This window comes from Hylobates moloch, unplaced genomic scaffold (assembly GCF_009828535.3).
Source record: "Hylobates moloch isolate HMO894 unplaced genomic scaffold, HMol_V3 SCAFFOLD_7, whole genome shotgun sequence".
In the NCBI taxonomy this organism is placed as follows: domain Eukaryota; kingdom Metazoa; phylum Chordata; class Mammalia; order Primates; family Hylobatidae; genus Hylobates; species Hylobates moloch.
Window position 1 is genome coordinate 44,730,988 of NW_026652282.1, and position 12,442 is coordinate 44,743,429.

The 12,442-nt window shown below is 45.5% G+C and overlaps 1 protein-coding gene across 1 annotated transcript in view; it reads right to left on the reverse strand.

Annotated features, from left to right (window-relative positions):
* Positions 1-496: 496 nt before the first annotated feature.
* Positions 497-12,442, reverse strand: part of DGKK (diacylglycerol kinase kappa) — a 106,873-nt gene continuing 94,927 nt past the window's right edge. Inside the window, exons 19-28 of the mRNA XM_032756351.2 lie at positions 11,933-12,029; positions 11,579-11,686; positions 10,521-10,634; positions 10,041-10,175; positions 8,380-8,540; positions 7,646-7,787; positions 6,593-6,679; positions 3,344-3,454; positions 2,031-2,158; positions 497-637 (exon numbers count right to left, since the gene is read on the reverse strand). Coding sequence (XP_032612242.1) covers positions 562-637; positions 2,031-2,158; positions 3,344-3,454; positions 6,593-6,679; positions 7,646-7,787; positions 8,380-8,540; positions 10,041-10,175; positions 10,521-10,634; positions 11,579-11,686; positions 11,933-12,029 — 1,159 coding nt within the window. The 3' untranslated portion in view covers positions 497-561. The remainder of the gene's footprint in view (positions 638-2,030; positions 2,159-3,343; positions 3,455-6,592; positions 6,680-7,645; positions 7,788-8,379; positions 8,541-10,040; positions 10,176-10,520; positions 10,635-11,578; positions 11,687-11,932; positions 12,030-12,442) is intronic.

A 12,442-nucleotide genomic window follows, 5' to 3' on the forward strand; every position in this document is an offset into this window, starting at 1 on the left:
AGGAAAGTGGACAAGCCCCCAGGATCTAGTTCTCATTTTAATGAGCCAACTAGAAGACATCTCCTGAAGGTGCAAGTTGCAGTTGGCAGGGATTCGGAGAGACACACAACCAAGCCTGGCTGTCCTGCCTGCCCCTTTCTCTTCATCTCCCTGGGAGTCTGTGTGTCTTTCATTCATTCCTTAGCATTGATAGTTTCTCTGCTGGTCAGAGAAAACCATTCCAAAACTCCCTGAAGAGGTGAACTCCCTTGAATCCTTTATAGATCCCAGGCCATTCATAAAGAGCTTATCCCAATAAATACTGTAGTTGCTCAAGATGCACAAAGAGAAGGAGAACTGAACAAGACAACTCAGAACAAGAACCTTTGGCCAATGAGGAAATGTAAACCTCTAAGGAGACCAGATTAAGTCCAGGAAAATGCATTAGTGAAAAGAATTGGAGGGTCTTTCTTGGTGGTGCTCATGTTTGTTCTGAAATGATTTAGTCTAGCCTGTATTGAGGTTTTCAGAGTTTTTTTTAGTAGAATTCTCAGTGTTGTGAGTTCTTTCAGCTTTCAGGGGCTACAGTTGAGATCTTGATGGTGTTAGAGGATCATCACCCTCTGCTTCATCTTCATGATGTCTGCGGTGCCATAAACTGCCTTCAGAGGAAAAAAAAATGGTATAGAAATAATGAGGTTAGCACAATGCCAGATGCCCAAGTATGCGGACCCAAAAGAGAGCAAAAAGTCTGTTAGAAGATAGACTGGTTTGTTCCTATTGTACTAATCATCTCTGAATCATCAGGGAAAACCAGCTGAAACCATGTGAGCTAAAGACAAATGGGATGAATTTTCAGAACCTGATAATTTATGGAACTGATATTGACTCCATCAGAGTCTTTAGAAATATTTGCAAACACCATTGTCTCCCAATTGACAGACTCTTAAGGAATCAAACTAGTTGGACCATACCTGAGAAAATACAGCTCGATCCAAGAGATTCTCTCTTGGCATTCGTGCGAACTCTTAATTCCTTGAAAACAAACTGCTACCCTCTGTCCCTTTCTTTTTTTTCTTTTCTTTTTTCTTTCTTTCCTTCTTTCTTTCATTTCTCTCCCTTTATCCTTCCTTTCTTTATTTATTCTTCCTCTCTTTTTCTCCTTCCTTCCTTCCTCCCTCCCTCCCTCCCACCCGCCTTCCTCTTTCTTTAGAGATGAGGTCTCACTCTGTTGCCCAGGCTGAAGAGCAGTGGCATGATGGCAGCTCTCTGCAGCCTCAGCCTCCCAGGCTCAAGCAATCCTCCCACCTCAGCCTCCCAAGTAGCTAGGACTACAAACGCACACCACCATGCTCTATTAATTTTTTATTTTTTGTAAAGACGGGGTCCCACTGTGTTGCCCAGGCTGGTCTTGAACTCCTGGGCTCAAACGGTCTGCCTGCCTCAGCCTTCCAAAGTGTTGGGATTACAGGCGTGAGCCTGTTCCTTTTTTTTCCATGTCCACTATTACTACATCTCTCAAGCTTCCAGGTTGTCTAGGACCAAAATTTAGGAGGGACCACCATGGACATCAGAATTGGCACAACTGAAAACCCTAAGAGAACCTTCCTTCGAATCCTACTGATATGTCAATAGTGCTTAAGACCAATTCTGAAGAAAGAAGAAATGGAACCGAAATTCAAACAATAAAATATACAGATATGTTGCTTTTCTACCACTTACTATAACAGGAACGAAAGTGTTTAGATAGGCCACAGAACCTGTTCCTGATCCTTAGGAGTGAATCAGGCAGAAAAATCACTGCCTGTTTGCATTTTTGTTTTCTGTATATGTCATGGAGACCACACAGGTTCTCCCCTTACCAGTGTCCATATCACTTTCTCTCACCTTGTCCAAGATATGGCTTGGTATCACTTACTGCTAACTCCCAGATGGCCTCCCCCTTCATCATCACCATTCCCACAAACATTTCTAATGGGGGCTTTAGGTCCCTGGGAGGTAGCCAGGCTGTTGGGGGAAGTCTTCACGACCCCTCTGCCTGTGGGGGAGACTTACCAATAAAACTCTGGACACTCTGGCCTGATTTAGGCTTGCGTTCCTCTTCTAGCTTTTTCTTTCCCAATTTGGGGAACTTAATTTTCAGCCTGAGGCTTCTACTGTCAGTGTCCGAAGATTTTTCCTGAGAAACCACAAGAGGAAGGTCAAAATGTTAGTTGCCTAATATTCAAAGATAATTGCTTGAGTCCTGGAAAAGTGGTAAACAAGAATGGCTGCAGAGAACAGGGAGATCTGCTCTCTATCCAGGTATGAGAAACACCCCCATCACTGGTCGCATGCCCTAGGAAAGCAATTGATCCTTACCAAGAGGCTACTTGATGCCAGGTGCTTTGCTAGCATTAATAAATGCTCTCATACAACTCTTAAAGCAACCTTGCAAAGTGGTTATTAACATCCCTGTATCAGAGATGAGGAAGCAGAAGCTTGGAGAGGTTAAATATTTCACCTGAGCTCATGTGGCTAGGGATTAGAAGGATGAGATTGCTAGCGCCACTGCTAGCTCACATGGAATCTCTGCATGAGTTAGGAAAAAACACCTCTTCCTTCAGATATATAGTTTGGTGAGCCCTTACTTGCGCCTTGGCCAAATACCTTCTTATAGGGAAGACCCTTGCCTGCCAGGCCAGCTGCTTCCCTGTCTGGAATGCAAAGAGGGTTCTCTAAACATAACTCTTAATTATGAACATGGGCTCTCTGCTGTGCAGATCATGCAGGCTCTGTAATTCCAGCTCAGGCCTGCTAAAGTGTGCTTGTTTTACTACTGGTCTCAGTAAAACACAATTTTGAGATTAACTTTGTTGTCAGAAAACCCAGAGTGGGAGGGACGGAAAGCAGTAGGGAGAGGTAATATTTGGAAGATTTAACCACCAGTATGGCCTGGGCACCAACCATTTAGAACAGGTATTGGCTGTAAACTGGCGTGGCCATACTGGTATGAACCAGATGAAGTTCAGTCCTGGCAGCAGGTGCTGAGCAGGGAGGGGAAATTTGCAGCCAGGAAAACAACGCACAAAAAAACCTATCTTGCTTATTCTTTCTTGATCATCTCTTGTTACAGAATGAGCCTTCTTTCTGGTTATTTTTCCATAGTCGCCTAATTTTTCTACATGTTTTCTGCCTACCCTATCTATTTATGATGAAGAGATTTGGAGGAGGTGGGCAGGGAGGAAGCTCCAGCAACCTTCAGTTGAAAGCCAGCACTGGACCCCCTGTACTACAGTCACCGTGTCCTGGCCCACACTGGAAGGGAAGACACTAAGGAAGAATCCCTCTTTCTCTTTATTTCCCAATTCCCAAGATTACGCACCTCTGGAACAAAGATTGGATTCATCCAGTCAATCTCAGATAGCTTTTTGAACTCCTTATTCATGGCATCCAGGGCGCTTTGTAGTGCGGTCTCATCCTCAGCACTTCTCAGCTGGTACAGACAGGAAAAAGAGTGAGTGTCCAATGCCTAGCACTTTTGTAGACTCTTACACTCTCCCTCACTCCCAGTCCCTGCTAGTGACCAAGAGAACACAAGGTGCCATCTTGTATCCCTTTGGCCCATAGCCAGCTGTTTTCTTTCTCAAAAGGAATATCCAGAAAACAACCAAACGGCGGGGCTCGCCTTGGGGCTGGGCATGCTTACAGTTTTGCAAGCAGAGAGGTCCTTTGATTAGTATCAATTAACACTGAGCTTCACCCCTACAGCTTAGGGTCCAGGACAAGGGTCCTACTGTTGACCTCCAGTCCCTGGAGACATCTCAGTGTTCCCCTAAGTAAAAGCTACCTAGTTTTGGGCACATACTGTATGCCAAGCACTGTACATACATAATTTTGTCCCATCTTCCCGGTAACCTTACAATACCTTACAAGGTACTATTGTTTTCATTCCATGGGTGAGAAAACAGACTCCAAGAAGTTTAGTGCTCAAGATCACACAGCTAGACAGAACCCAGGTCTGTTTAACTATATAGCCTACCCTCTATACAACACTGTCTTAGCAAAGACATGTGGGGAGGCCAGATGCTGAGGGAATCTTTATTACATGCTTACTGTAATTTAAAGGTTGTTTTGTGAAGCAAGGAGAGAGCTAGAGAGAGGCTGGCTCAACTTTCTCCTCCTGGAAAAGAGGGTCTGTCTCCCCAGGCCGTGCTTTGGCCCCCAGCTATCACTATGACTAATTAAGAAATGAGTTCTAGATGGCTTGTCCCACAGGTTCAGGAAGCAAATTTTAGTGCTCCCTAGTAACCCTCAGCGCCCGCAAGAGGAACTTTGTACAGTCCATGGAAGACTTAAAATGGATTCTTTTGGGACCATCTCCGACTCAGAAGAATCAAGTTCTAGAACATCAACACAGGTGAGATAGTTCACATTCCAGTAAGTAGTGAGCTGGGAGAACAGATGGGCACAGATATCTTCAGCCCTCACATGCTTACAGCCCACCTAACCTAGCCTCACCTCTACTCCCCGGCATGCACTTTACTTTCAATCTAGTACTTATGTGGCTTCTTGCTGTGCACAGGCCACTTGCTGCTCCAGCCATAGGTCGAGTCTTGCTGGCTGTCACAAATGGGTGGCATGTGAATGAGGGGAGTACAGGGTACGAAGTTATGGTCAGTCACAATGGGATACTGAGGGAGGAGCAAGTCAGTGCCGACAAATAATGTTTTTTGCTTTTCAACTAGTAACTTAAGACAATACAAACTGCCCTAGATGCACGAGACATGTGTGTGCCAAGTAAGGGAAGTGGGAGTTACTGGGAGGGATTCACTTCGTCATCAATTTACTTCTCTTTGCTAACTCTGAGCTCCTTACTGCCCTCCTTCTTCAGGGGGAGGAATAACACCCAAATGAAACAAGCTCTATCTCCATCTCACCTCTAGGACAGCCTTTCTGGAGATACATGGTCATTCTCAGCTGCTGCCTGCTTCTTGGCCACATTTGGATGTGTGGATGTGTATGTGTGTTGAAGTCCTCACCGGGCCCTATGAGGTGGGAGACTTCTCAAGTGTGGTATGTGCTCAAGTTGGGTTGTTGGTTGGTGTGAACCAATTTTCAGGTCATGAGCCTCGGGAAAGTGGTGACAAGAGACCAAACTTACCTATTTCCTGCTGACCAAACAGGCAAGGCTGTTGAGCTCTGCCTATATATAGAAGGTACTTCTGTTGATGTTGTCTGAGGCTCAAAGACTATCTTGGGGCTCAGATGTTGGGACAGCCTGACCTGATTGCCTTAGCCACTCTGCCTCCTGTGCAGTGTGCCAATTAGATGAGCAAATGAAAAGAGGAAATAGATGCACTTCTGCAATATCAACTCTGAAGCCCCTCTTCAAATAAACCTTAATTAGATGAGAGGCAAGCACAGCACCTGCCTCAAGGCCTTACCAGCCAACCCTAAAGTGGATGATCATAATTAGTCACCTCATCAGAGCACACTCACCAAGTATGCCTATGGGTTTTGCATTCTGAGAAACATGCAACTAGCCTTGTAGCCCAAAAATAGAGCCTCAGTCTGTTCTCCATAGCACTAATAAAATGTACTATCTATGAAGCTGCTAGTAGGTGCTAGGCACTGATAGGTACTTAATATACAACACCCTGGAGAGGTAGGGATTATAATTCCTATCTCGTAGATATGGAAACTAAGACCCAGAGAGGTGAAGTCGCACAGCTAGTGTTATCGGTTGAATTGTGTCCCCCCAGGAATGATATGCTGAAGACCTAATCCCCAGTATATCAGAATGTGACCTTATTCGGAAATAGGGTCATTGCAGATGCAATTAGTTGTTGAGGTCATATTGGATAGGGTAGGCCCCAATCCAATGTGACTGGTGTCCTTATAAGAAGATGGCCTTGTGAAGACAGAGAAACACAGAACATCATGTGAAGATAGAGGATTGAAGTGATGCATCTACAATCCAAGGAACACCAAAGCTTGCCAGAAAACCACTGGAAGCTAGAAAGAGGCAAAGAAGGACCCCTTACAGGTTTTAGAGAGAGGATGGCCCTGCTGACACCTTGATTTTGGACTTCTAGCTTCCAGAATTGCGAGACAATACATTTCTGTTGTTGGAGGACACCTAGTTCTTGATACTTTGTTATGGCAGCCTTAGGAAACTAATATATTAACAGCTAGTAAGTGGCAGATTTGAGATTTGAACCCAGGAAGCTCCCAATTTTCCCACTATTCCACACCACCTTCTCATAGGGTGAAAGAGGCATGTAGAAACTTGGGAGGTACAAAGCAGCTCAAAAGAGCTCACCTTTTTCTACTGGAGCTGTATCAAGTACAGTAACACTCTACTTTTTATTGGCCTGGTCTGAACCCACAAGACATTTACCAAAGGAGAGGTTGAGACTTTCTCTCAAGAGTATGGTAGTCCCTGTGGATTAGCATAACCCATGAAGTCATACAATCAACAACAATCCTAGGTGACACAGTAGGGACTTCCAGGCAAGCACCTGGCCAAAATGCTCCCACGGGTCTCCAGTGCCCTTGGACCACGCACAAGACCATGACCATGTTCAGATAGAATACTTTGCCCTCCCAGGCTCCAACCCCCTGCACTCACCAGCTTTTCATCCAGGAAAGCTGTGGTGTCATCGTAGAGCCCTTTAAGACTAAATGTAACATCTACAGCATCATTTCTGCTTAGAGTCTGAGAGGAGAAGAACAGAAAAGGAGAGAAAAAGACAAAGACAGGGGAGTTGTTGGTTAGTAAGCATGCAGCTGGCTTCTCAGTGGGAAGGTAGAAGCAGGCTAGTAGGATGTGGCTATAGGTGAAAAAGCAATATTCAAAATATAGCACAACTAGTACAGCATGAGCTGTACTATCAGAACCAGTGCCAGCTGACAACTGCTGGTACAGTAGTTGTGTAGTACTATGTGAAGTGGCAGAGCACGGCTTGGCTTTGGCATCATTGATTGATTGCAGTGGGTATAGGAAAATAGGAAATATGCAAACCAGAGGGTAAATTTAAGGCTACTTGTTATCCTAGGCCAAAACCATCATTCCGGGGCAGGTGGAATTAGGGCCTAACATCTCTCTTCTTGCAACTCTAGGCCTTGAGTTATAGGCCTCCTCCAACTGTAATCAGGCCCTGACACAATTATATCTTTCGCCTAGCACTAAAGTTACTTTTTAAAAGAATCAGTTAACAATTCTGGCAGTGGACAAAGCCATGGGGTGACACATTTAACATTAAGTGTCCTGCCTGATATGGACCTTTCCCTCAAGAGGAAAACCGAGGCGCCCGGAAGTTCTAGTTCCAATGACAGGTGTCCCATTATCAGGTTATGCAGAGATCTACTTGGGATAAGGAAGGGCCAAGTACAAGTTTCTCTTCATTCATTGTCCATTTCTCCCTTGAGGCTGGTGGGATGGATGGCTATCAAGGAAGAGGGCTAGCTCTCAGGCTGATGAAATCTCCTGTGGTTTTCCCCCAGCAACCACCTTGGACCTGTAACAAGTCAAGGAATGCCTGCCTTCCCGTCCACTCTCTCCATCAGTTTACTGCCCTATTTGCCCAGTTTCTCCGTCCAGCCTCTGGCTCCACTTCTTTCCCTTTCATCCTCTTTCCTATCTGTTTTGACTCCTTTCCTTAATTCACTCCTTTCCACTTACTTCAATGGGAATACAGGAAGCTGCGCCCATCTCATTGCCACTGTCTTGGCCATAAAATATATCATTCAGGATGTTAGCGCTGGCATTCACAGAATCCATGAGGACAGACACATGCTGGTGGATCTTGCTCAGGTCATTAAGTCTGTAATAAAGCCAGGACAGATAGATGAGTTGGGATTTCTGAAGGACTTCTGGCCTGGGGCACTGGTGTGGGTTTGGGTAAGGGTAGAAGTGAAAGCCCTGGGTACCTGACTTGGACTCATGACTCCCTCCTGTTATTTCTGCTCTTCTCTAGGTAGCCACCTATGCTAGCAAATGTTTCTACTCTTCTCTAGGTATTTACCTTTACCCATCCTTGTCTCACCTGAATTTAGATACTGGGAACTTGGGGAGGGTAGAAGGCTAGAACAGAGGAGGGCAGCTGACTCTAGGAACTCCAAGGCCCTCCTGATATTTAAGGGCAAGGGTAAACAGTCTTAGTTCTGTTGGGTTTGGAGCAGCATCAAGAGATCCAAATTCATCCCTGGGTCTAATGAGAGATGTCTAACCTGGCTTATTGCTGAGCACAAAGAATATTTCCTGCCTGAATTGTGAGAGTCCCACTCAATTTTTAGAGCTCTAAGCTAAATTCCTCTCTGAGGCCAGGCTCCCTAGTAGCCAATAGACACAAATTGGCTTCTTCTCCCTATGCCTTCTTAGGATTCTCAGCCCTGTATCTAGGCCAGTCCACTTACTTGCTGATGAGGTTTTCTGCAAGCCGAGCTAAGTGCTGCATCTGGGCATACTCCTCATCAGAGAGGCCCTCTTGAGAGTCCTGGGAGTCCAGCTGGGGTTGAGGGGCAGCTTGAATTACAGTATGCTTGTATTCCCACATTTTCATTGAGTTCTCAAAGTCCTGGAGATGAATACAGTGGCATATCCTAATGATTGCTGTAGCTACTAGCGCACGTGACAGATCTGTCTGTGAGCCTGACGTTTGTGGGCAATGGGTATGTGGGTACAGTGGGTAAAGGGGAAGGAGGGCCCCCTGTCCATTCCCCCTGTCATACCCATCTATATACCTATACAAGTATCTATCATTTTATTCAATCTCTTCTGGACTATGCCCTTTTAGTTTTTGTTGTTCTGAGTATGCTGGGTTTTGGGACACCAGGCTTGGATCAGACATATGTCTGCTTCCTAGAAGCTCCCATATGAAGGCATCATGACTGACAAGGCAGTGGAGCACCTTTCATGCTCCCTTCTTTGCCAAATGTAGGCAATATGTGGTGATGCAGTTTAGAGCCAAACATATCTAATTTAATTTTGAATCGTGTTTCTGTCATTTACTAGTTGTGTGACCATTAGCAAATTATTTAACCTCTCTGGTCCTCATTTTCCTCATCTGTAAAATGGGAATAAGTGTATCCACCTCATAAGATTGTGGAGAGAACCTACATGAGAGAAATGTAAAATGCCTAGCACAGAATAGGCAGTTTATAAACTGGACTTCTCTTTCCTTCTCTATTGCTGTTTCCATGGACTTTTCACAGGTTAGAGTGCAAGATAATCTCTAAGCACTGAATATGTGATCAATAATAGCTCCTTTATAAGCTTTAGAAGGTTTAGCTGAAGTGGATGACGTTTATTTTTTTTTTATTTTTTATTTTTTTCTGAGACGGAGTCTCGCTCTGTCGCCCAGGCTGAAGTGCAGTGGCGCGATCTCGGCTCACTGCAAGCTCCGCCTCCCGGGTTCAAGCCATTCTCCTGCCTCAGCCTCCCGAGTAACTGGGACTACAGACGCCCACCACCATGCCCGGCTAATTTTTTGTATTTTTAGTAGAGACGGGGTTTCACTGTGTTAGCCAGGATGGTCTCGATCTCCTGACCTTGTGGTCCACCCGCCTCGGCCTCCCAAAGTGCTGGGATTACAGGCGTGAGCCACCGCGCCCGGCCGCATGACATTTATTAATGCAGCATTTTAAGGAACCTTAGAGACACCTAAAGACCATATTCAATGCAGAATCTGTTGCTGAAGGAGAAGATTTTTCCATAATCATCTGACGCTTTTAGCTCTCTTTGCAGTGGAAAAAGGAGGATAACCTTGTCCAAAACCAGGGGAGGAAGCTCCTTGTCTCACTCTCTTGGACAGTGTTTGAAAATGTCAGTATATATCAGAGTGTCTTGAGGAGCTTGTTTGCAAATTTGGGTTCCTGGGAACTATGCATCCCTTTGTGGTTCAGTGGGTCTGGTGTGGGGGCCCAAGAATGCATTTATAACCAGCATCTCAAGTGACTCTGATGCCAGGGGCACACAGACCTCCCTTTGAGGAATTCTGCTTGAGTGGAAATATTCAGTACTCAAGTGACTATGGATGAGGCAGTATAGGAGCCCAAGACAAGCTTTTCCCCCTTACCCGATCTCTTGTCAGCATCTGGGCAGCGTTCTTGTATCTAATCTTGATAAGACCTGGTCTCTGAATCCAGGCCTCCCCATCCACCTGCACTGGGATACCTTCTTCACCATCAATGGTTATCATCACCTCATGGCACTGCCAGAGAAAATGAGGAAGAATGGGAGAGAAAAATGAGGCAACTGCTATAACTCTATCTGATAATCTCGTAGTTATGGCCTTGAATGTGTATCTGAAGCAGGACTGGAAATGATGTGAATCAGATCATCCCAGGAAGAAATGCCTGTTTCCTATGGGCTTTTTGCTCCATTGGCTTCTGCCACTTCTGCCTCCAACCTCAGTCAGCACTTTACTGTCCACCAGATAACCTGCTCACTCCACCCTGGCATTCTTCTACCCAGTTAATTCCTGGGACTATCCCACATCCTGGGTAGCAGCCAAAAACCTCGGCCCCTTCCTGGTGCCCACCCAGCCCCTGCCTACCTGGGCAATGCGATGATGATGCAGGTTGATGATACGGGACATTGCCATCTGTACAGAACCAAAGATTGCCACCACCTCCAGTTTCCCATCATCAATTGCAGGAGCCTCATATTCCTGAGGAGGAAGAACTGTGTCACATCTCCCACCCTTGAGAAATCACACCCTGTCTATAACAAGAAGGCATGTTTAAAGGCTCCTGGTGAGAATTTTTCTAGCTCATGAAGAGTGGAAACACTTCATTATTAAAAGGGAAAAAGATGAGGTCAGGAAGCCAATCTGGGAAAAGGGTACTGAACTCTTAGCCAGTTCCCTCCTTGTCCAGTCCAGCATCATAAATACCTGAGGCCAGTCTTATTGGCCTTATGACCTTCTTAGGTAAACTCAGAGTAAAGGGGTCATGGTCAGCTTCCCAGGAGATTTTATTGACAGAATTCCTTGGAGAAAAGAGCACGGCCTTGGCCGGGCGCAGTGGCTCACAGCTATAATCCCAGCACTTTGGGAGGCCGAGGCGGATGGATCACCTGAGGCCAAAAGTTCAAGGTCGACGAGCCTGGCCAATATGGCGAAACCCCGTCTCTACTAAAAATACAAAAATTAGCTGGGCATGGTGGCTGGCGCCTGTAATCCCAGCTACTTGGGAGGCCGAGGCAGGAGAATCACTTGAACCTGGGAGGTGGAGGTTGCAGTGAGCTGAGATCTTGCCACTCCAGCCTGGATGACAGAGCAAGACTCCGTCTCAGAAAAAAAAGAAAAGAAAAGAAAAGAAAAGCATGGTCTAGATAGCCTTTAAAGGATCTGTCAGACCCAAGGAATGGAAAATCCAAAGCCCAGGCAACACCTAAGAGTTGACCTTATCCTGAGGTCTTTGGTTGAATTTTCTGCTTTCGGACGGTAATTGCCTGAAAAACTGATCATACAGCTGCTGCTAGTAAAGGTTCTCGGCCCACCTCCTCTTCTCCCGTTGTCTATTTTTCACTTCAGTTAGCCCAATGCTTCCTTCAGAGAGACCTTAGTGGGATCATGCCTTTCTCCCTCCCCATTCCTTGTTCCATACTAACCGTGGTTGCTGTGTTGCTTCCCCAGAAGTTGATACCTCCGGCATAGCTGGTAATGTTGAGCACTACAATGCCTTGCAGGTTTGGCAAGGAGATGGTTTCTCCGTCACACTGAAGGAAAAGAGTAGCTCTCATTAGCTGGATCTTCAGATAGCAAAATGAAGGAACATTTACAGAGATGGGGAAAGGGCTCTGTCTTTTCTTCCATTATATGGAAATCTATCTTCATGCCTTCCTCCCATGAGCTGTGAGGATCACAGAGTTAAAGCTCAGGAAGAACCAGCATATAGGGTATTCCCAAGGCCGTGAGATTTCCTTTCTCCATACCCAGGAAAGACTACCCGCTTTTCCACTAACCTCCAAATGCACTCGTTCTTCCAGTTTCCTGTAAGAGCGCTGCAAAAGTTCCTTGGTTCCCAGAAGGCCATACCACATCTTGTTCTTAAGGCGGCTACTACAGGGAGGTAAGCATTAAGAAAGCAGAGGGTGAATGATATATAGATAAATGGTGGAGAAAGACAGGAAGGAAAACCATCTTATTTCTCAAATGCCTTCTTACAGAGAGGAGTCATGCTAAATGGTAACTGGACAGTGGTTAATGTAACTGATATCCCATGCAAACACTTGCAGAAATGGGTTCCTGGGCCCCTTTGAAGCCTCAGTATCCTATCAATAGATAAATTTTCCATTTCTCCTTGCTACCAATATTGGTCCAGACTTGGAAGAAACAGGCTATATTCAGACATCAATGCTCATAAAAAGCTATGAGCATAGCTGGCTGGTACACACCAGCTACCCTAGTTGTGCTACTCCAGGAGATTTCAGCTGCTTGGAATCAATTTCATTTGAAACACGTGACTCTTAGAG